This window comes from Schistocerca piceifrons, chromosome 7 (assembly GCF_021461385.2).
Source record: "Schistocerca piceifrons isolate TAMUIC-IGC-003096 chromosome 7, iqSchPice1.1, whole genome shotgun sequence".
NCBI lineage: Eukaryota > Metazoa > Arthropoda > Insecta > Orthoptera > Acrididae > Schistocerca > Schistocerca piceifrons.
The window spans coordinates 67,044,470-67,070,370 of NC_060144.1; the positions used below are offsets into that span (position 1 = coordinate 67,044,470).

At 40.6% G+C, this 25,901-nt stretch overlaps 1 protein-coding gene across 2 annotated transcripts in view; it reads left to right on the top strand.

Annotated features, from left to right (window-relative positions):
• Window positions 1-25,901, top strand: part of LOC124804953 (phosphatidylinositol 4-phosphate 3-kinase C2 domain-containing subunit alpha) — a 248,117-nt gene that overhangs the window by 151,384 nt on the left and 70,832 nt on the right. For both annotated transcript variants that reach the window (XM_047265340.1, XM_047265341.1), the window contains exons 22-24: window positions 252-402; window positions 497-653; window positions 16,487-16,722. In XM_047265340.1, the coding sequence (XP_047121296.1) occupies window positions 252-402; window positions 497-653; window positions 16,487-16,722 (544 nt within the window). The remainder of the gene's footprint in view (window positions 1-251; window positions 403-496; window positions 654-16,486; window positions 16,723-25,901) is intronic.

Here is a 25,901-nt window from a genome sequence, read left to right on the forward strand (position 1 = left end):
CTTCACCCCCACCCCCTTATGAAATACTTGATGAAACACATTTTTAGAAACATGTTACTGATTCTTTCTTCCATTACATTTTGAGATAAAGCACAATGCATTCCATTCTTGGAATGCCGCAACTACTGCATGTTCATTACAACTGAATATTATTTCCATCTCTTAGCGAAATGAAAGAAACAAAAATAAAGATAATTACACCTGAAATTTTTTGCTTCTGGAATACCATTAATTTATTATCTTTGTTTCAGCATCCTGTGCTGGTTATAGTGTTGCAACATATATTCTGGGAATATGTGATAGGCACAATGACAACATAATGCTAAAAACATCAGGACATTTGTTTCATATTGACTTTGGAAAATTTCTTGGTGATGCACAAATGTTTGGAAACTTTAAGCGGTAAGTTTCTGTAAAGTGAGTTCCTGTAATTGCAGTCAGAAGGTTTCTCTTGGAATGTGTATCAAACACGTGTTTTTTTCAAAACCTTTTCTAGGGATCGAACTCCTTTTGTTCTCACGTCAGATATGGCATATGTTATTAACGGTGGTGACAAGCCTACAGCAAAATTCCACCACTTCGTTGATCTGTGTTGCCAGGCATTTAACATTGTACGAAAACATGGAAATCTTATTCTCGATCTCTTTGGATTGGTGAGTAAAAGTTAATTGTAGTTGATGGTAAATAATTGCTCAAACTTCTAGTTACTTGTAGCAAGAAAATAATAATTTGATCTATTATCCACTGCTAATTTATCATAGTTATTAGGCTTTGATATTTTATAGCACTTGTGAGTAGCATTTTCAGGTACTGTAGCTGTTGAATTCCCTAGTTATTTGATCGTGAATGGCCACATCAGTTGATTTTAATTAATTAAGGTAAAACACTGTGTAAAAGAGTCATAGTGATTCACTAAGATTATTTAGAAAGAATTGACACGAAGAAAGTGGTTTATCGAACAATGTGTACTATTCAGAAAAGTTACGAGATGGTAATGTTATTACATGTTAAGTACGAGGGATATTCATAAAGTTTAAGCATCGCCTCAAAAAAATAAACATAATACACTGTTAAGTTAAAACATTATGACTACTGCCCACTGCAACATTGGATGTCACCTGATGACGTTGCGGGCATGTGACCCAGTGACAAAAGTATGTAAGCTGACATAAGACGGGGGTCACGCTATTGAAGGTGTAAGCTGCAAATGGGGAAATCCATTGAGATAAGTGACTTTGACGAAGAGCAGATTATCATCATGCAGAGCCTGTGAATGATTATCTTGAAAACAGCGAAGCATCTACGGAAAGAGTTTGAAGGACAGCGATACTACCCCTAGGTGCTAAATAGTTCGACATCCACAGCTCTTTACAGAGCATGGATTTCAGAGGCTTCTCTGTTCTGTAACATAGGGTAGGTGGTGATCCATGGCATCTCTGCTGAAAAAAACACAATGCTGATGCATGCAAAAGTATTACGGAGTATGTCGCTCATTGTACATTGTTGAATATGGAGCTCCACAGCAGACCACCCCTACTTATTCCTATGTTGACCCAACAACATCAGTAGGCTGGAACCATCAGGATTTGACCGTTGATCAATGGAAACGTGTTGGCTCCTTGGGTGAATCACATTTTTGCTACACTAAGTTGAAGGTTGTCTCCACAAATGCCGTCATTGACGTGAACAGCAGTTCAAAACACGCAGCGTACCACAGATGCAGTCTGGTGGGTTCAGTATTATGCTATGGGAGACATTCTCCTGTGCTTGCATGGGGCCTTTGGCAGTAGTCAAAGACACGCTGACATCTGTGAACCACCTGCACCCCTGCATGCTAGACATCTTCCCTGACAGAGATGTCATCTTTCAGCAGTATAATTGTCAATATCTCAGGGCCATAACCAAGCTAAACTGGCTTGCAGAGCATTATAGTGAACTCATATTGATGTCACAGCAACCAAATTTGCTGATATAAATCATATGGAACCCATCACTGTGTACTAAAATCAGCGGTTCATTATTTATGCAGATTACATGACCTGTGTGTATACATCTAATGCCACAAACATACTAACAAACTGTAGGATCCCTGATAAGCAGAATAAGTGATGTATTTCATTCCAAAGATGAACAAACAAGATTTTTAGCCCCCCAGGGGACTCGTTGCTCTTTGACGAGTTTGTACTTGGCTACCACGGGGCCCCAGCCTTTACAGCATCTTTTCCCTTCCATGCTGCATGTCTGTCCTCTTGATGTTCTTTTTCTCCTCTCTTGGGGAACATGTCTGGGCTGTTTTTGGCAATGTATTCTGCATTTTCGGTACTCGGTAGTAGAATACTCTCCACTGTTCCTTTTTCCTTTCTTTGTGTACCTTCTATCTTTCCTCTGCTTCACTGTTTGACGTTCCTCTTTTTCTTCCTCTTCCCAGTGCACTCCTGAAGGCTGGCCTGCACATCTGGCATGTAACAGGTGATTGGGTAACGTGTAATTCCCAGCCCCGGGTCGACAGAAAAGGTTCACGTGTATCCCCTGTTATAGGCCAGGTGCAGGGAGGGGTATTTGCCTGAGTTGCTACCTTCCCAAATTGCCTATTGGTCCCTTTGTCCGGTGTCTGGGAGGTGTGACCTGAGATGTGAACAATCACATAATGTGGATGCATTCCCTTCTGAAGGAGCCCCCAGTTGGAAGGAGCATGCCATCGGAAATGCTGGCAATCTTGGGGGATTTTCTCACAATGAGCCAATCATCTTCACAGTCAGTGGCTGCAAAACATAAACGGAATGAGGCTAATGATTCAAAGACTCTCCCAGCTGCACCACAGTTCCTCGTGGTTTCACGTACTGAAGACGATCCACCCTTTGCAGTGGTAAATTCGTTTATTATTCAGAAAGGTGTTGACACAGTTGCTGGCCCTGTGATATTCTGCTCTCGTTTATGCAATGGCACTGTGCTTTTGGAGACTACTACGGATTCTCAAGGACAAAAACTGCTTGCAGCTTCGCTCCTCAATGGCTATCCTGTTTGTGTTGAGGCCCATCGAACGGTGAATTCTTCCTGTAGTGTTATTTACAATAGGCTGCTTGATGGCCTGACTGAGGCAGAAATCCAAACATACCTCTCTGATCAGGGTGTCATTGCCATCCATCAGGTGATGAAAAAAGTTGATGCCTCCTTAGTGCCCGCATGCGCTCTCTCTCTCTCTCTCTCTCTCTCTCTCTCTCTCTCTCCCCCCCTCTCTCTCTTCCCCCCCCCTCTCTCTCTTCCCCCCCCTCTCTCTCTTCCCCCCCTCTCTCTCCCCCCCCCCCCCCTCTCTCTCTTCCCCCCCCTCTCTCTCTTCCCCCCCTCTCTCTCCCCCCCCCCCACTCTCTCTCTCTCTCTCTCTCTCTCTCTCTCTCTCTCTCTCTCTCTCTCTCTTACACACTTTTGATAGAGTAGTTATTCCATGAAAGATCAAAGTAGGTTATGAAGTTATCACAGTTAGACCGTATATTCCAAACCTGATGCACTGCTACCAGTGTCATTGTTAAAACCACACTTGAGAGTCCTGTTGATGACACCCTGCCAAATGTGAAACCTGTTGTGGGGATGCTCATAAGGGCAATTGTCATGTCCTTCTCCCTGTTGCATCAACTGCAATTGTGACAATGCCACCTCGTCCCGCGATTGTCTCCTGTAACTGGATGAGCGGGCTGTCCAGGAGATCCGGGTAAAGAAAAAAGTGCCTTACCCGGTCGCTCGTGATTTGTTGGCTAGTCGGAAACCCTGCATTCTATTATCTGGTACCTACAGTACTGTTCTTGCTACATCTCGCTCCACGAAAGACATGGCCACACAGACATGCGACCTCAGATTTAGCACCACAGTTGTGAATTTGCCCAATGTCTTGGTAGCGTCCCCGTCTCCTGCTCCAGCTGTGCAACATACCACCAAACTCTTGCTTCATGGGGCAAAGTCACCAACTACACATACAACAGGCCGGAAAAGACAGAAGGAATACTCCCATGAATACTTCCTACATCCCTCCAGCCAACCAACACTTTAGTCTTTCTCTAATAACCTGAAAGGCTCAAAGAAGTCATATAAAGGCAAATGGTTTTCTCCTTTGTCAACTCGAAGATCCTCTTCGACGGTGTCACCACGTCATACCCTCGCCCGACCAACCTCTGTGTCACCGGTGTGCACCACCAACCGTTTTTCTGCCCTGGACTCCACAGGCTGACAGCAGAAGAATGTCAACGTTTCTGCAGACCTCATATAGCAGGATCTTCCTGTCTCTGTGTCTTGTAGCAGTGGTTCTTCGAAGGCTGGCACTCAGCAGCTGTCAAGATGACACCCCTTCATTTTTTCCTCATCGTGACTCATCCAATGGAATGTTCGTGACCAGGGATCCAACAAAAAGGATTTATGGGTGCTCTTAGAATCGCTGCATCCACTTGTTCTCTGCCTCCAGGAAACAAAATTGCATGCTCATGACCATTTTGAGTTCTTGCATTTCTTCCCAGTCCGTTTTGACCTTCCTCCCGAGGTCGGCTTTCGATCTCATGGGGGAGTCATGCTGCTCATACAGGATGACATTCATAGTTAACCCACCTCCCTCACTACCCACCATCAAGCTGTTGCAGTTCACCTTTTCTTTCCTCACTTGACCTTTTTCCTTGTACTCCGTCATAAGATGTCACCAGGTCAGACTTCCTCCAGCTTATTGGGCAGCTACCTCAGTCCTTTCTGTTGCTTGGTGACTTTAGTACACACCATCCCTTTTGGGGTTCTCCTAGAACCTGTTTGAGAGGTGCCATCTTGGCTAACCTTCATAATCAACTTAACCTCTTCTGCCTTAACACAGGAGCACCCATATTCCTTTCAGACACCACGCACACTTACTCCCTTTTGGACCTATCCTTCTGCACTGCCCAGCTTGTCCATTGTCTCAAGTGGTCCATTCCCTCTGGTACCTACTCAAGTGACTATTTCCCATGTACTGTCCATTTGCTGACTGCTACCCCACCTCTGTGCATATCCAAATGGCAGCTTGCTAAGGCTGACTGGAGGCTTTACTCCTCCCTGATGACCTTCAATGAACATTATTTCCCAAGTTGTGATGACCAGATAGAATATCTTACAAACCTTATCCCTACCGCTGCAGAACATTCCATTCCTTGCACTTCTGTTTTACCTTGCCGTGTCGTGGTTCCTTTCTGAACTGAGGCATGCTGTGATGCAATTTGTGCCTAGAGATGGCTCTCTGCATTTTAACCATCATTCTATGATGGCAAACTGCATTCATTATAAACTGATACATACACAGTGTCATTGTGTTCTTCAGGATAGCAAAAAAGCTAGCTGGATTTCATTCACTAGTTCTTTTAACATTTCCATTCCCTTATCTGTCGTGTGGGGCAACCTCCAACGGCTCTCTGGGACCAAGATCCATTCCCCAGTTTGTGGCCTGACAGTAGCAGACAAAGTCATCGTGGACCCCATTGTTATCTCCAACACATTGGACCGCAATGTTGTGGAGATTTCAATTTCCTCCAACTATCACCCTGCCTTCCTCCATCAGAAATGAGCAGAGATGGCTTGGGCAATACCCTCCTCATCTCAGAATTGTGAGTGTTACAATGCCACCTTTATTATGAGGGAGCTAGATCATGCTCTCACTTCATCTCAATCCTCCGCCCCAAGGCCAGACACTGTTCACATTCAGGTGTTGCAGCACCTTTCTCTTGTGGACAAGCACTTTCTGCTTAATACATACAACTGTATCTGGGCAGAGGGCACGTTTCCCAGACACTGGCATGAAACCATCATCATACCCATATCTAAACCTGGTGATGGCAAACTCCTTCCTTCTAGCTACCATCCCATTTCTCTTACCAGCCGTGTTTGCAAGGTAATGGAACATATGATTCATGCTTGGCTGGTGTGGTGGCTTGAGTCTCGCAATTTACTAACCACTGTACAGTGTGGATTTCAAGTGCACCATTCTGCAGTTGATCATCTTGTCACTTTGTCTACCCATGTTGTGAATGGTTTTCTGCAGAAATCCCAGACTGTGACTTCAAAATTCATGGGACTCATGCTCGATAGAAAACTTTCTTGGTCCTCCCACATGTCTTATCCGGCAGCCAGCTGTATGCAGTCCCATAATGTTCTACATGTCCTCAATGGTACTTCCTGGGGTGCTGATCAAACCACCCACCTCTGTTTGAATTGTTTCCTCGTCCATTCGAAACTAGTTTATGGGTACTTCGTTTATGCATCTGCATGTCCATCCCTCTTACACCATTTCAGTACTACCCACCATCGTGACATCTGTTTGGCCACTGGTGCCTTTTACACTAGCCCGGTTGAGTGTCTGTCTGCAGAAGCTGCTGAACTACTACTGTCCTACCTCTGTGACTTTCTATTAGCAGATATGCATGCCATTTGTCTGCCATACATGGCCACTCATCCTATGCTGCCTCCTTCAATAACTACCTTGATTGCCAGTATGGGGCGTGTCCCTTGTCACACTTACATTGTGGAGTTCACTTTCGGCTCTTGCTGCAGCAGCTTAACTTCGCGTTACCTGCAACTTTCGGGGTGGGTGTGAACCCTTCACCATCTCGGTTTCGTGTGGTGACTCATGTTCACCTTGGCCTTCATTCGCTTTCTAAGGCCACTACTCCAGCTCACCCTATCGCCTTCAGTTTTGCGGCCTCTGCACAGAACTTTCTAACTGTACCTTTGTGTACACTGATGGCTCTCTTACTGACCATGATGTCGGGTGTGCCTTCGTCATTGACGCTGACGTTTTTTGGTATTGGCTTCCGGAGCACTGCTCAGTATTTACAGCAGAGCTGTTTGTCCTGTATCAGGCCACAGAGTACATTTGGCGACACAGGCTTTTCAATTGTCTCATCTGCTCACTCTCACACAGTGCCCTTTAAAGTCTCTGTGTGCTGCACACCATCCATCCCATAATGCAATGGGTATAGGAAAGCTGTCACTTGCCCACTCTTGATGGAGCCACTGTGATTTTTATGTCAGTTCTTGGTCATATCGGTCTGACAGGAAACAAGGCTGCTGACGCTGCTGCCTAGACTGCAATCCTTGTATCTCAGCCAGCTAGTTCTTACATTCCCTTCGATTATCTCTGAGTCGCCGTCAGTCGGCTTTGTGTCGCTTTGGCATCACCTTTGATCCTCCTTTCATGGGAACAAGCTCCGTGTTATTAAGTCTCTCCCAGCAACTTCGACGGCCTCCTCTTGGCCCTTTCCCCACGAGGAGTTCATTCTAACTAGGTTGCGTATTGGGTACTGTCTTTTTAGCCATTGCCGTTTGTTAAGTGGTTCTCCCCCACCACTTTGTGCACATTGCACCCAACTTTTGACTGTTCGCCGTTTCGTAATGGAATGCCCTTTTTTTAACCACTTATGCTCCTGGTTGGTGTTTGCCATCTGAGTTATCGGCCGCCTTAGTGAACGACGAGTGGGTTGTCAACTGCATTCTACTTTTTATGCATTGTAGCGATATGGCAAAGGCCATTTGATTTTTAGTTCTGGACTTCCGTTTTACTATGGCGTGTTTTATAGACCTTTCTGCACATCCCTGTTTTTCTGTCAATTGCACTTGACGTGTAGTCGTTTTTTACTCGTCTCTCTATCTTCATGTTCTACAGTTTTGACATGGTTTGTTTTTATGCCCTAAGAAGAGAGAGAGAGAGAGAGAGAGAGGGAGAGAGAGAGAGAGAGAGAGATTGATTTTAAGTAGATAGTCATAATGTTTTGGCTCATCAGTGTAATCTTTTTCTTTGTTTTGCAGGTATTTGTTACACATTAAATGCCTGCACCATAGTACTTTACAGGCTGCTAGAGGAAAAATAACGCAATTGTGCAGACCATTAATAAAGTGGAGTATCGTGCAGTTATTTTTCATCAGAGCAGAAATGTTGCAGGTGTTTTGGGCTAGTCCAGATGACTTCAGACAATTCTCCACTTTATCAATGGTCTGTCCCATTTTGTCTTTGCTCTTCTAGTGTCATGCTGTAATGCTGTGGGACACACATTTCATTGTATAAGATGTCTGTAGATGTGTACCTGCAAAGAAACAAAAAAATTAAACGCATAACTTTATTTTTTTGAGGTGACAATCATAACTTTGGGTACCCATTGTAAAGATGCACTCTGACAAAATACACAGGAATATATATCAGAAACAATGGAACCTGTTGGCGTACACTATTATGAAAAGGATAGACTAATCATGTAGAGGAGACATTGAGTTGCAGACAGGCACAACGAAAAGACTGCTGTACATTTAAGCTTTTGAACAAAGCATCTTCTTCTAAAATAGAACGCCCATGCGCGAGCGCGCGCGCGCGCGCGCGCGCGCGCGCGCGCGCGCGCGCGCGCGCGCGCGCGCGCGCGCGCGCGCGCGCGCGCGCGCGCGCGCGCGCACACACACACACACACACACACACACACACACACCCCATCTGTTTCCACCCACAGTGGCTCTGTCTGTGTGTGTGTGTGTGTGTGTGTGTGTGTGTGTGTGTGTGTGTGTGTGTGTGTGTTCTAACATTTTCCACAACAAAAAATATCATCATCTTATTTCTGTAAGCTATTGATCACACATATGAACTTTAGTGTCAACTTACTCATTGATTAACGGTGTACTAGAACTGCTATGCAGAACAAAATTCTCTTCTTAGACATATAAATATCTTTGTCGTCTCACTCGTATTTCGAGCTTTAGAAAACATTAAGTCATTGAAACATAAGAGTTGGTTTAAAAACCGTATGAAATATAAACATGCATCTTGACTTCTCCGAGTCCAAGACATGAAGTAATTTAAAAGTCTCTAGTCTCAAGCAAATCCAAGACATGAATGTGCATAGCAATCTGTCTTCACTGTTTAATAGTCTTTTTTTCCAATCTCCGCAGACACTAACATATCAAAGAATATGACATAATTATTCGTTGAGTTCTCCTCATGTCTTCTGTGGCGCTAGCGGCAAACACTTGTTGTCATCACTCTCTCACCCCTCTTACAGTCTTCTAATAACAAACTTCCGACCTGCACATAGAAACAGGTGGATCAGTAAAAACGTTCTCACTCTCCCACACTTGTACGTAAAATATCAGGTATCCGAGACAGTTGAAGGTTGAGTGCTTCTAGAATTTACATCGAAATTCTTGAGGCACTGCATGTCCCTCCCCTTAGCTCAAACACGCGATATTTTATACATATTCATTATGTACAATAATATTACACAAGACAATTCAAATCTTTTGACAGTGCCTCTCTTTTTACTTACAACTGTGCATATTTTACCACTATTACAAAACATGAACCTTTCAATCCATGTTGGAGTTAGCTCTTTTCAATCTAAAAAAAACTCCTGAGTACCAAATCTTTGTTTTCTGTTCCTCTTCCAATCATAAATTCCAGGTGCACATAACTCATGAGTACTCCACTGCTTTGCTCTTACTTCATGTACTACTTTTCATTACTTATGTAATCTGGAGGAACTCTGGGTAGAATAAAGTGTTCCCTTCTTCTGACACGTGTAAGTCTAAAATGTAAAAATGCTAGTGCTGCATAGAATTCAAACTTACCAGACTTATCTCTTTAAACATTTAACTTCTGTCACAATACTTCCCTTTTACCCTTTAGGAATAGTAACTATATCTTAAGTGGGTTGATCCATGGATACCCTTTCTCCTTACGTTTTGGTAGGTACGTCCCTTTCTTATTCTTATACTCCTATGGTACTGGTCAATCCCCTTCTTGGTGCCCCTGTCTGTGCAGTATAGGCCAGCCTTTCATAGGTCTGCCTATCCGCCCTTTTTCTCATCCAATAATGTCGAGTGCGCCCTCCTTATTTTTCTTCAGTAGTCCTCCTGGTTCATTGCCCTAGCATACATCTTAATGAATACTATTCTTAAATATTCTCTGGTAAAATTACAAATCTACTTTACACTTCTATTCCACTTCCTAATACTTTACATCTAATACCCTAGAGTCATCTTTCACTCCTCACTTTTACCATATAGACAGACATCATGCCCACACATAGTAGTTGCTATGTCTACTTTATTTGCCAACTCCCAGTAGATACTGTGCCTTTTCTCAAAGGACTAGCACAGCACATGTAAATATATTTTTGAGACCAACAAAAAATAATGATGCAGAACCGTCTCGTATCAACAATGTAATATGTGCAGCGATTCAGATGTACATATATCTTTATTCCCCAAATCCCTTGGCAGTTCTGACATCACTTTAGGTTTCTAATTCATAATTCATCTGTTTGTGTTTAAGTGTATGTAGATGTGTGTGTGTGTGTGTGTGTGTGTGTGTGTGTGTGTGTGTGTGTGTGTGTGTGTATCCTGATTCTTCAGCATACTTATTTCATATAAGTTGAAGGTTATTGCAAACCACGGAAAATAAGGAGGACTGCATCGATAGAAGTATATGCATATGGAAAGAGGGAAAGATAAGCCGGTACTCAAGTGAGAATTAAGAAAGGATAAAATAGAACTGGTTGCTAAGATTGAAGAAGAGAAAGAAGATAGCCCCACAGACCCTTCCCACCCCCCTTCCCCAGGACCCCTACTTCGCCGGTACTTGAGTGAGAAGCCAGAGGAGGTATGATGTTAAACGTCTCCTACAGAACGGACATTCTCACCTTCCACTTTGAAGCCCCCGAAGAAAAATCTTAGCAACGCCTATGGAATGGCAAATGGTGAAGAATCAGTTACTCTTGTCTGCGAGTGGTGTCTGTAAGCTATTGATGACACATATGAACTTTAGTGTCAACTTACTCATTGATTAATGGTGTACTAGAACTGCTATGCAGAACAAAATTCTCTTCTTAGACATATAAATATCTTCGTTGCCTTACTCATAACTTGAGCTTTAGAAAACATTAAGTACATTGAGACATAAGAGTTGGTTTAAAAACCATATGAAAATATAAACATGCGTCTTGACTTCTCAGAGTCCAAGACATAAAGTAATTTAAAAGTCTCTAGTGACAAGCGATTCCAATACATGAATGTGCATAGCATTCTATCTTCAACTATTTAATAGTTTTTTCACAATCACCACAGACACTAACACATCAAAGAATACGACATAATTATTTGTTGAGTTCTCCTCATGTCTTCTGTGATGCTGGCGGCAAATACTTGTTGTCGTCAGTGACTTGCCTCTTACAATCTTCTAATAACAGACTTCCGACCTGCACATAGAAACAGGTGGATCAGTAGAAACATTCTCACTCTCCCGCACTCATACCTAAATTGTCGGGTGTTAGAGATAGTTGAAGGCCGAGTGTTTCTAGAATTTACACCAAACTTCTTGAGGCACTATGGTGTGTGTCTCTTCCAGAAGAAAGGCTGAAAGATTAAATGTATAGCAGTCTTGACATTGTCCCTGTCTCTGAAGACAAACGTTGCAATGTCCCAAGAAGTAAATCTGTAATTGTAAAACTATTGAAGAAATGGCTGACTTACCTACAAAATGACTTCCAGGTGAATTGCAGGTATGTTGCTGTTGTGGTCTTCAGTCCTGAGACTGGTTTGATGCAGCTCTCCATGCTACTCTATCCTGTGCAAGCTTCTTCATCTCCTAGTACCTAGTGCAACCTACATCCTTCTGAATCTTTTTAGTGTATTCATCTCTTGGTCTCCAAGTTCTGATACAAATTTCTCTTCTCCCCAATTCTATTCAACACCTCCTCATTAGTTATGTGATCTACCCATCTAATCTTCAACATTCTTCTGTAGCACCACATTTCGAAAGCTTCTATTCTCTTCTTGTCCAAACTATGTATCATCCATGTTTCACTTTCATATATGGCTACGTTCCATACAAATACTTCCAGAAATGACTCTCAGACACTTAAATTTATACTTGTTGTTAACAAATTTCTCATTTTCAGAAACGCTTTCCTTGCCTTTGCCAGTCTACATTTTATATCCTCCCTACTTCAACCATCATCAGTTATTTTGCTCTCCAAATAGCAAAACTCATTTACTACTTTCCTAATTTAATTCCCTCAGCTTCACCCGATTTAATTCAACTACATTCCATTATCCTCTTTTTGCTTTTGTTGATGTTCATCTTATATCGTCCTTTCAAGACACTGTCCATTCTGTTCAGCTGTTCTTCTAGGTCCTTTGCTGTCTCTGACAGAATTACAATGTCATCAGCGAACCTCAAAGTTTTATTTCTTCTCCATGAATTTTAATTCCTACTCTGAATTTTTCTTTTGTTCCCTTTGCTGCTTCCTCAGTATACAGATTGAATAACATCAGGGATAGGCTACAACCCTGTCTCACTCCCTTCCCAACCACTGCTTCCCTTCATGCCCCTCGACTCCTATAACTGCCATCTGGTTTCTGTACAAATTGTAAATAGCCTTTCGCTCCCTGTATTTTACCCCCACCACCTTCAGAATTTGAAAGAGATTATTCCAGTCAACATCATCAAAAGCTTTCTCTAAGTCTGCAAATGCTAGAAACGTAGGTTTGCCTTTCCTTAATCTTTCTTCTAAGATAAGTCATAGGGTCAGTACTGCCTCACGTGTTCCAACACTTATGCGGAATCCAAACTGATCTTCCTCAAGGTCGGCTTCTGCCAGTTTTCCCATTCGTCTGTAAAGAATTCGTGTTAGTATTTTGCAGCCGCAGCTTATTAAAATGATAGTTCGGTAATTTTCACATCTGTCAACACCTGCTTTCTTTAGGATTGGAATTATTATATTCTTCTTGAAGTCTGAGGGTATTTCGCCTTTCTCACACATCTTGCTTACCAGATGGTAGAGTTTTGTCAGGACTGGCTCTCCCAAGGCTGTCAGTAGTTCTAATGGAATGTGGTCTACTCTCGGGGCCTTGTTTCGACTCAGGTCTTTTAGTGCTCATAGCAGGTGTACTTAGTAACATTTAAATGCAAGGAACACACCATTGTGTTCAGCCAACATATTAATTGCTCAGTGCGTCAGAATGGCTGGCCAGTACTGTCTTCATGGGTGCAAATAATTGACAGGCACACACAAAAGCAGAAAAACTATACCTAGGTTTTATACCCTCTATATTCCTTCCATGCAAAATACAGGTTTGAGCAAATAAATTGGTAAGGAGAACAGAGTTCCAGGGTACAAAGAAACACAGCAGAGGAAAGGAAATACAGTAATAACCTGACTATAGCAAATATTAAAAGTGACCACCATTCATATCTTGGCAGTTTTGGGCCCTGGTCTAGTAGCTGCTGGAGGCTGGACTGCTGGGATTGTTGCAGTCTCATCCAAAATGTTCTGCTGCAGCTCTTGAGGATGAAGAGGGTAGCCTCAACTACTGCATCCCTTTCACGTCCTTCAACTCTCAAAACTGCAGTGTGGTTTCTACACAAATTATAGGTAACTTTCCTCTTCCTGGAGTTTATCTGCTACTCTCAGAATTTCCATTAAACATTGTCAAACACTTCCTATAAATTTACAAATGCTATAAATCCAGGTTTGCTTTTCTTTAACTATCCTCTAAGATGAGACACAAGGTCAGTAGGGCCTTGCATGTTCCTACATTTTGGAACCCAAAGTAATCTTCCTCAATGCCGACTTCTATCAGTTTTCCCATTCTTTTGTAGTTAGTCAAAATAGTAATAAAAAGAAACTTTTACCACAGTTTGAATAGAAGGGATTGGCTGATAGGACATGATGAGGCATCAAGGATTATCCATTTCAGTTATAAAAAAAAAGTTTGGGTGGTGAAAATTGGAGAGGGAGGCAAAGACTTGACCACAGCAAGCAGGTTCAAATTGATGTAGGTTACAGTATTTATGCAGAGATGAAGAGACGTGCATGGCATAATCTCACATGGAGAGCACCATCAGACTTGTCTTTAAACTGGTCATTTAACTGAAGACCATGATAACGCAACAAAAAATGGCTATTCTCAACCACTCACTTACAGATTAAATATACTGATTTGATGATTATTATTATTTGGCCTTTCTTTCTTGGTATGTATGTGGTTGGGAGATTAGAGGCTGTGTCCTGCAGGAAAGTCCCACTCCATGTGGTTCACACAGTCCAATGGAACATCAATGCAACCAGGTTTTCCAGCCATTATTGTGTGGCGTACAGAATGTTCATGAATCAGATAATTGATTTTAAAGTGACCAAGGCCATTTATATGTACAGACAACTGCTTGGGTGTATTCATGTTGAAATGAAATGTCGCACAATAGTTATACTGCAGACCTTCACATGTGGTTCTTCCTCCGATAGAAATTTATTGCAACAGGACTGCAATAGAATGTAGTAGGTGGATGTACTTGACAGATTTTGCATATGGGTCGCTCACTAAGAATGGCTCGTGTGGTGTGGGGTTGACAGTGGGGTTGCATAGAAATCGGGTATGTTGTGTAGTTTTCCTGGGTGAAAGAATAAAATTTTCACAGCTAAATGCAGGATTCTGGATTGTATATCAGTCATTTAAGGAAACAGGAGGAACTAATAAATGTCCTAATAAAGGATACGATCGAATTTATGAAGATGTTTAGTTCAGGATTGACGGTGATTTTCTACATATTACATTCCTGTTGCATTTTTTGTCTTCTTCTTCTTCTTCTTCTTCTTCTTCTTCTTCTTATAAATTCCAATGTGCGTTTTTTCCCACGTTTTACAGCAATATGAACTGAGCACTTGTTTTGATGCAATGTTTTGGTTTGTGTTGCCAACTGTCAGATGTTATTGTCAAAGATCGAATATTATTGCCAATTTTCGAGTGTAATTGTTGAAGTATCTGTAATCTGATTGTGTATGCATTTGTGGCATACTATCCACAAGTTTATCAAGGCACTGTTGGTCCAGATTGTCCCACTCCCCAATGAGTATTCGGCATAGATCCCTCATAGTGGTTGGTGTATCACGTCGTCCATAAACAGCCCTTTTCAGTCTATCCTAGGCATGTTCGATGGGGTTTGGCCAGTCTAGTCAAGCGATGTCCTTGTCCTGTGGTTGTGTGTGTGTGTGTGTGTGTGTGTGTGTGTGTGTGTGTGTGTGTGCGCGCGTGCGTGTGCCCAGAAGGCGAAGGAGGGGGGGCGGAAGTCCGTCTCCCCCCCCCCCCCCCCCCCCCCCCGGTTGTGTGAGCGGGATGATTTTTTTTGCTTACTATTTGTATTTCTTTTATTAAGTGTAGTAGGGAGCCTGTGCTGATGTATGTTAGTTCATTCATCACATGTTTGTTTTCAGTGATGGCTTTCTGAATGTGGGAGTTTTCTTGCATTTGTATGATTGTCATGGATGCTTATTCTCATTATTTTTTTGCAGTCGTGTTATGGAGTCCATGTTGACAGGGAATGCTTGACATAGCTGTATTAACATCTTCAACTTTTGTAGTCCTGTCTTCCTCAGTTGCGTTAATATTACAGGGACACACACACACACACACACCCACACACCCACACACACACACACACACACACACACACACACACACACACACAAACAAATGCATACACAGACATACTTCAATAATTACAGTCGAAAATTGGCAATAACATTCGGTCTTTAACAATAACATCTGACAGTTGGCAACACTAACCAAAACATTGCCTCAAAACAAGTATTCAGTTCATAGTGCTGTGAAATGTGGAAAAACTGCAAATTGGCATTTATAAGAAGAAGAACAACACCAAAAATGCAACAGGAGCGTAATATGTAGAAAGTAGTTCACACAGCTTGAAATACAGTTCAAAATATTACTTCATAAAGGCAAAAACCAACCACTAGAACTGTTTATAACCCATAGGTACAGTGACCACAATGTAAACTAAATAGCAAACATATGTACATATGCCAGGCCACAGAAGATGCCTTGCAGAAAATAAAGGCAAAACGCGTATGGCATGAAATTGTGTTTCATTCAGTTGCTGTCAGACAGTCCATAAAGTAAAAATTATCAATATACCATAGCATTTCTCTAAGCCTACTAATGCAGTAAACAGAGGATTGCTTTTCATATGTCTTACCTTCTAAGATGAATCATAAGGCCAGTATTGTCTTGTGTGCATATCATAATGTTACCATGTGTAGGGCTTGATTAACCATTCATTGCACTGCTTTGTACATGTACAAAGCAGAGTTTGAACTGAATTTTCTTCACCATCAGTCAGCGTTAATAATGCAGATTCCTTTGCTTGTTTGAATTGATGCAGCTCTAAAGAGGTATTGGTGAATGTGACCATGGATATGTAGTATTGCAGATATGAAAAGTTACCAAGAAAATTATTTTTAAAAAAGTTAAATATTTTTTAAATTATTTTCCTTTTATTCCTTGACCAGTCCAGCACATAAAATAATCATTAATGCTCATTTAATACACATGCACACACACTCACTCTACACTACACTTAATATACACCCAATGTAAAGTGATATTCCTTATTTATATAATTGTGTATTTGCATAATTGTGTGTTTGCATTATTATAGATGGTGTCCTCTGGAATACCAGGTGTAACGAAGGAGGCAGTAGAATATGTGCAACGGGCACTTCTGCCTAACTTGTCGAATCCTGAAGCAGCTGCAACGTTTGCAAGAATGATTGAAAGTTCTTTGAAGTCTTGGTTCACGCAGTTCAATTTCTTTCTCCATAATTTAGCACAGTTGAGATTTACTGGTGATCATAATGATGGTGAACTGCTCAGTTTTATTCCCAGGACCTACACGTACGTTTGTAATATTTTATATGATCTTTGGAAGTTATTTTTCAGAATGGTTTTGTTACATATTATATGGAACTTAGTGATTCTTACATACTGACCCAGCTATTGCTTCATGCGTTATTTGATTTACAGTACTCTTTGTGTCTTGATTTTTAAACATTTTAATTTGGTGGACAGCAGAGGTCATTTTATTTGGATGGTCATATTACACAAAACTAGTAAAATGACAAAGTTGTTGCACAAGGAGTGATGGATCCCATGTTTTATTTGTATAGTAGTAGACATGATTCAGTTAATAGTCTGTAGAAAGAGCAGCTTGTTATATGATAATTTACCACATTCTTAAAATGAAAACTGCTAAGTGTGTTAAAGAACATGAATAACTGCCGTGATGCTACAGAAACAGCTCTGTGATACAAACTCATTTATTGCTATACTGCACAGTACATGTTGCCCTCATGGCTGCAGATACCAGAAATGTGCAACATGCATATATTCATACACAATAAGTACAGCAATAAATAAAAGTTAGAGCAAGTAGATTTTACTTGCGAGCACTAGCGTCAGTGAGCATGAAAGAGAGAGAAAGAGAAATATGATAAAACACAGTTAATGAAGGTGGGGAGAAAGAAAGTGTCATGAAAAAAGAAAAGAGAAAAAAAGCATAACTGGGAGAAAATCGAATTGTCGGGTTTTATGTATGATGGGGAACAACTGACCATACACATTACATATTGCTGCTAATCAGTCTTTGACCAAACATTATAAGTCTGTAGCAAAAGTAATGAGAAGTAGTGTGGAAGCTGCTGTGGACTGTTGTATTAACAGTCATAAGTTGGTAGCCACAAGTGTGGTGATATGTGGCTCACAACAGACATGCAAGGGGGCTCTGGAGATAAATAGTAGAACGCAAAAGTAAACTTTACTGCATAGTGGTAACCGTGTAGCTGGTAGGGTGATGTCACTATACCAGGGTAGTCTCTTGTTATGGGCGATGTGACTAGGTCCCGGGTTTAGAGTAATAGATGTGTGTCAGAGGCACATAAGTAAGTCTGAATTTCGGGGCAGGGGAGCACTTCTCATCACTGGAAACCAGTGGCAGCAGCATCGCTAGCAGCAGTCGTGGATTCAAGACCGGGCTGTGCATGCCATCAGCACAAAGTCATTCACAGTACTTTGTGCCATAGCTCTGCCATCCATACCTGCTGCTGCCAACACTGAGTTCCTAGTGGGACTTTGCATCTCTGCGCCACCTACCATCTGACTCCTGCCAGAGGGCAGTGAGTCATACTCTGTGCAAAGTCAGATTGTTTGCAGAGTGCTGGGCAGTCTCATCCAAAGATGGACAGAAGCATCAGAGAAAGAGTTCATGAATATTTTTGTTTAATGAATAGATGCATCTAAGATACTAGATAAGTGGGGCTCTTTTTTTTTTTTTTTTTTTTTTTTTTTAAAAAAAAAAAAAAAAAAAAAAAAAAAAAAAAAAAAAAAAAAAAAAAAAGAGGATGATGAGACGATGGGTATTTAATCTCTGTGCGGTACTGTGATATGTGGGTACTGAGGAGTCGATGAAGTAGCCACGGCATGTGGTAGTCACATAATTCATCGATCTGCTACCACACTGACTGGGGATATGAGCCACTGACATGGTCATACAGACAGATAATGTAGATGGAACACACACAAGCATTTGTGGTTAGTTCCATTCATCTAATGTTTTCACTACTTGTGCCGTGTAGAATTAAATCACAGTAGTGGAGTTTCCATTTCTCGTCCTGTGAAAATATATTCCCAAGATGCAGAGGCAAGAGGAACTCTTCTTGCAAATGGCGCAGTAGTTGCTGCCCAGTTGAAATGCTCATCCAACATTACCATAACTCCTTCACTGTTTTTTGATGTGGTACTGGAATACCATCCAGCAGAGTTGTAGGCAATCGTTCATGGAATTCTCAACTTAATTTGTGATGTGATACCATCAAGGGAAAGGGCTCAGACAGGGCCAACTGATATGGTTCCCGTTTGGCAGGCCACTTGTGCATAACCTAAAATGAAAGACTCTAAGATATTTTGCTTCAGCAACCCTCATTTTTGAGAAAACTACCAGTAAAGTTCATGACCCACAATCAGCTCAGAACTGACACTTCCAGTTGCGACAAGGGTTAGTATTCTCCCTAATGGGTCAATCCAAGTGAAGTGATCAATAAAAATTAAGTTGGTTGCTTGACGATTTTGAAATATTTTGGTTTTTTATATGTGATTACCCTATAATTGGGAAGCTCAAAACTGTTTTTTAAATTTACCTTGCATCCTTACGGAATGGTGGCCATGTTTCTTTGTAAGTGCACGATGGTTTTTCAATTTGGAGACATAAGTGTTAATTTGAATATCTGTGACTGGGCTAAGTTACAACATGCCAGTTGACATGATTGTTTTCAGAACAGTCTCATCTAAAACATTGTTTATTACCCAAAGTACCTTAAATTAAAAAATAACCAGTCAAAATAACCTCTTAAGTTTGATACTGAAAATCAAGAAAATCCACTTTTTAGGCCCAAAAATAACAACAATGGAGTGATTTGTCAGAGTATTTTTTTTTTTTTTAATCCAGTTAGATATTGTACACTACTAGCCTTATATAGAGCAAGAACATTGACATATGTTTCCTTAATTTTCTAATAAATTTTTGAAATTTGAAAAATCTTAATTTTTGTACAGTTTGAAGCTAGTTATCTCTGGTGGGCCTGTATATAAAAAATGTGATTTTTGCACATTTTGCACATCTATATGATAGCAAAGTACTGTAAAAATTTCAACTTTGATATTTGACTTTAAACAAAAATATAAATTTTTGAAAATGAGAAAATAATTTACATTACACTACAGTTGATCTTATGGCTCTTGCCTAATTCATGTGTGATACTGGCTACACGAAGTCAATTATTATTGAAGTTAAGGTACTGAATTATAGGTAAAAACTTGAAAAATTACTGAACTAAACATTTATATTATCTTGAATAATATAAAATAAATATTTTCAGTTTACATACTTTCAATATGCCGTGCTTCCTAATCCTAGGTGTGATTGTTAAGAACACTTATTTCTTCAGACAGCTTTCTCCCAGTTGCTGTGCTAAGTACATCACTAGTAGATTTCTTCCATGACATTCTTGGGACAGCAGGGTGGTAAAAATGCTTAAAAACATCATTGTTTTCCAAATGTGTTCTTTCACCATGTGCAAGTTACCATTGTCCATCATACACACATTCTGATATATCACTCAATGCTAAGGACAGAGACGTAATTCTACTTGCACAATGATCCTCATAAATTTCGGTTTCTGACGTTACGTAGCATCAAACTGCATTTTCTGCAGTGCTGAGGAATTCGTGGAATCCCTTGTTCCTTTTATTGCTATACATTTTTCAAATCTGGTTTGAAGTGTTGTTTTGATATGAAGGACTGAGAACTGTATCTTCTCGATAAAAAAAAAAAAAATCTGTGGTACCTTTAATATTGTCCTTGCAAAAGGGATACATGTCCTCTGTTGTAAGAATTTGGTCTGTGGTCATTCTTTCTAGGCTGGCTTTACTCGCTTCATGTTTTGTTGTACCACCTCCTCCGTCACATGCATTTTTACCACATCAAGAGGCAAAAAAGGACCATTCAGCCTTCAATCTGAAATCAACTTTGTGGTTGCAAAGATTTCAAAAATTCTTTTTGTTCTTGTATTGGCTACCACTTCCTTGTGAAAAGTATATGAGCTTCTCAACGTTGGGCAACTTTTCTTTATGTAATTTGTTACATACTTCTGAAATACATGGACATCCAAAGTGTTTTGTTCCAAGCAGTCACATAGAATGCAAGCTGAAGAACTGCAAACTTCATCATTCTCAATTTTGAAGCACAGACCAAATGGATGCACTGTTGCCTGGTCATTAACCCTGTGGTACCCTAGTATTTAATCTTTAACCACAAATTTAACATTTTCTGCAAAATCAGCTAGTACTATGCATTCGTTTCATAAAGTTGTGCTTTTTTGTTCTTCAAAAACTTGCTTTGGATTTTAGAAACGTAGTGACGACTTTTGAGATTTTCTAAGTTATCAGTTACAGATTCAAAGTACTCTTCCTGAGATTTAACCATTGTTATTACTATAGCTGTGTTGGTTATGACCCATTGTTTGAAGGTAACATTGTCAGGCATTTCCTCATCAGATTCCTTAAACAATCCAAGAATGGTTTCTTTACCAGAGCATTTATCACACAAACTCATCATGCAGTCATAACTGTTAATGTCACAGACCATTAAATCTAGTAACTCCTTGTAATTAGTGTCATTGAGTTTTGCACCTACAATCATTAGTTTGACTTTCTGATGACATAAACACATACAGTGTGTGTTCCTGAGGAGCTGACCAAAATACACCTCTTAGGATGAAGGTCACAAAATTTTGTCCTTCCAATTTTGCATTCAGGATGAGAAATTTTGAAAGCTACATAAAGTTCATTTAAATTTGACAGCACTAGACATTTCTGATTGATCCTTTAACTCCACTTACAACAACTCTTTTGCTGTCTTTGCTACCCGGACACATTTTGCTGTTTTATCATCTTCAAAAAATTGTTGTATCTATACAATCCTTTCTTCACTTATAGCTGATCCTTTTATCTTTCCTAAAACTGGTAGAATGCCTTGCTCTTTTACAAATTTTCGAGTAAGTTTAACCAAACGATCAGAAATGTTGAAGTCATGAACTATTTTTTTCTCTTCACCATGAATCTGGGAGCAAACTTAAATTTTTAACTTTATCTTCTTTAGGTGTCACTGAATTTCTCGATTAAGCTGAAATACTCAGTGTGAGATGAGTCCGGAGGTAGGTTTCCTTCTTTTTCATAAATACTGTTAGTATCTGCATTATTAAAGCGTGAGTCGAAGTCTTTTGTAATTTTGTCTGAAATTTGTTTTACGTTGCTTTCTGTAGCTGCTTTTCTTTTTCTACTACTCAATTTTCTCATTTTTGAAGCAGGAGATACTTCTAAACTAGAACTCGCAAAAACCAATTTGCTAATAGCTTCCTCATCGGGAGTATAAATGTCATTAACAGGGCTACATGACTCTGGCCCCGCGGCATGAACCATGGACCTTGCCGTTGGTTGGGAGGCTTGCGTCCCTCCACGACACAGATAGCCGTACCGTAGGTGCAACCACAATGGAGGGGTATCTGTTCAGAGAGGCCAGACAAACGTGTGGTTCCTGAGGAGGGGCAGCAGCCTTTTCCGTAGTTGCAGGGGCAACAGTCTGGATGATTGACTGATCGGGCCTTGTAACACTAACCAAAACGGCCTTGCTGTGCTGGTACTGCGAACGGCTGAAAGCAAGGGGAAATTACAGCCATAATATATCCCGAGGGCATGCAGCTCTACTGTATGATTAAATGATGATGGTATCCTCTTGGGTAAAATATTCTGGAGGTAAACTAGTCCCCCATTCGGATATCCGGGCGGGGACTACTCAGGAGGACGTCGTTATCAGGAGAAAGAAAACTGGCGTTCTACGGATCGGAGCGTGGAATGTCAGATCCCTTAATCAGGCAGGTAGGTTAGAAAATTTAAAAAGGGAAATGGCTAGGTTAAAGTTAGATATAGTGGGAATTAGTGAAGTTCGGTGGCAGGAGGGCCAAGACTTTTGGTCAGGTGAATACAGGGTTATAAATACAAAATCAAATAGGGGTAATGCAGGAGTAGGTTTAATAATGAATAATGAAGAAATTGATGAAATGTATGATGATATAAAAGGAATTATTCAGGTAGTGAAGGGAGATGAAAATTTAATAGTCATGGGTGACTGGAATTTGATAGTAGAAAAAGGGAGGGAAGGAAACATAGTAGGTGAATATGGATTGGGGCCAAGAAACGAAAGTGGAAGCCATCTGGTACAATTTTGCACAGAGCATGACTTAATCATGTCTAACACTTGGTTCAAGAATCATAAAAGAAGGTTGGAGACATGGAATAATCCTGGAGATACTAGAAGGTATCAGATTATATATTGGTAAGACGGAGATTTAGGAACCAGGTCTTAAATTGTAAGACATTTCCAGGGGCAGATTTTGACTCTGACCACAATCTGTTGGTTATGAACTCTAGATTAAAACTGAAGAAACTGCAAAAAGGTGGGAATTCAAGGAGATGGGACCTGGATAAACTGAAAGAACCAGAGGTTGTACAGAGTTTCAGTGCGAGCATAAGGGAACAACTGACAGGAATGGGGGAAAGAAATACAGTAGAAGAAGAATGGGTAGCTTTGAGGGATGGAATAGTGAAGGCAGCAGAGGATCAAGTAGGTAAAAAGATGAGGGCTAGTGGAAACCCTTGGGTAACAGAAGAAATATTGAATTTAATTGATGACAGGAGAAAATATACAATGCAGTGTCCGCCCCGGTAGCTGAGTGGTCAGCGTGACAGACAGTCAATCCTAAGGGCCCGGGTTCGATTCCCGGCTGGATCGGAGATTTTCTCCGCTCAGGGACTGGGTGTTGTGTTGTCCCAATCATCATTATTTCATCCCCATCGACGCGCAGGTCGCCGAAGTGGTGTCAAATTGAAAGACCTGCACTAGACGAACGGTCTACCCGACGGGAGGCCCTAGCCACACGACATTTCCATTTCCATACAATGCAGTAAATGAAGCAGGCAGAAAGGAATACAAACGTCTCGAAAATGAGATCGACAGGAAGTGCAAAATGGCTAAGCAGGGATGGCTAGAGGATGTAAGGATGTAGGATGTAGAAGCTTATTTCACTAGGGGTAAGATAGATACTGCCTACAGGAAAATTAAAGGGACCTTTGGAGAAAAGAGAACCACTTGTATGAATATCAAGAGCTCAAATGGAAACCTTATTTCTAAGATAAGAAGGGAAAGCAGAAAGGTGGAAGGAGTATATAGAGGGTCTATACAAGGGCAATGTACTTGAGGACAATATTATGGAAATGGAAGACGATGTAGATGAAATGGGAGATATGATACAGTGTGAAGAGTTTGACAGAGCACTGAAACAAGGCCCCGAGAGTAGACCACATTCCATTAGAACTACTGACAGCCTTGGGAGAGCCAGTTCTGACAAAACTCTACCATCTGGTGAGCAAGATGTATGAGACAGGCGAAATACCCTCAGACTTCAAGAAGAATATAATAATTCCAATCCCAAAGAAAGCAGGTGTTGACAGATGTGAAAATTACCGAACTATCATTTTAATAAGTTGCAGCTGCAAAATACTAATGCGAATTCTTTACAGATGAATGGAAAAACTGGTAGAAGCCGACCTCGGGGAAGATCAGTTTGGATTCCGTAGAAATATTGGAACACGTGAGGCAATACTGACCCTACAACGTACCTTAGAAGATAGATTAAGGAAAGGCAAACCTACATTTCTAGCATTTGTAGACTTAGAGAGAGCTTTTGACAGTGTTGATTGTAATACTCTCTTTTAAATTCTAAAGGTGGCAGGGGTAAAATACAGGGAGCGAAAGGCTATTTACAATTTGTGCAGAAAGATGAAAGGGAAGCAGTGATTGGGAAGGGAGTGAGACAGGGTTGTAACCTCTCCCCGATGTTATTCAGTCTGTATATTGAGCAAGCAGTAAAGGAAACAAAAGAAAAGTTTGGAGTAGGTATTAAAATCCATGTACAAGAAATAAAAACTTTGAGGTTTGCCGATGACATTGTAATTCTGTCAGAGACAGAAAAAGGACCTGGAAGAGCAAATGAACGGACTGGACTGTGTCTTGAAAGGAGGGTATAAGATGAACATCAACAAAAGCAAAACAAGGTTAATTGAATGTAGTCGAATTAAATCAAGTGATACTGAGGGAATTAGATAAGGAAATGAGACACTTAAAGTAGTAAAGGAGGTTTGCTATTTGGGGAGCAAAATAACTGATGATGGTCGAAGTAGAGAGGATATAAAATGTAGACTGGCAGTGGCAAGGAAAGCGTTTCTGAAGAAGTAAAATTCGTTAACATCGAGTGTAGATTTAAATGTCAGGAAGTCATTTCAGAAAGCATTTGTATGGAGTGTAGCCATGTATGGAAGTGAAACATGGACAATAAATAGTTTGGACAAGAAGAGAATAGAAGCTTTCAAAATGTGGTGCTACAGAAGAATGCTGAAGATTAGATGGGTGGATCACGTAACTAATGAGGAGGTATTGAATAGAATAGGGGAGAAGAGGAGTTTGTGACACAACTTGACAAGAAGAAGGGATCAGTTGGTAGGACATGGTCTGAGGTATCAAGGGATCACCGATTTAGTATTGGAGGGTAGCATGGAGGATAAGAATTGTAGAGGGAGACCAAGAGATGAATACACTAAGCAGATTCAGAAGGATGTAGGTTGCAGTAAGTACTGGGAGATGAATCAGCTTGCACAGGATAGAATAGCATGGAGAGCTGCATCAAACCAGTCTCAGGACTGAAGACCACAACAACAACAACAACAACAACAACATGATTCTGATTCTGGATCCACCATAAATATTTTTGATTAATGATTTGGGCAAAGAGAATTTCCAAGAGTCACAGTAAGTTTTAATCAGGAAGCTAATTTACCCACAATTAACAAGGACACTTGTCCAAGTTTTATTATTTCCCTCAAACCTTTAATAACTGGCTTTTTATGAACATTGAGTGGATCAGAGCACTTTTTTTTCCAAAAATGTGATTGTACCTCAGAATATGTTTTTTCTCATGATAGTCACAAACTGGTGATACAGAAGACTTACTTGTAATTTAAACAAAGTTTACCTATCTTCATCAAAGTCATTAACTTTGAAACTGAACCAGAAACTGTTTTGTGACACAATTCACTTACTATCTGTCCAATAGAGTACTGTTCATTCACTTTATTTCATTCCAATTAATCTTTGAAATTAATTTATTATTAATGATTTTAGTTAATTAAAAATTACACTCACAACAAAAGCACGTAAAATATTCTCCACTCTTAGTGAAGTATATACATCTGCTCTGAAAGAGGTTTCTGAGCAGACTGACTAAAACAGTGCCACACCCAGCAAATGTAGTGGGGGTACACAGTTCATGTACAAACTGGTCACTGACGGCTGGGCTCCTGTGGAAACTTATAACTCTGTCGACTGAGCTTGTGTACACATCTGTCTTGAG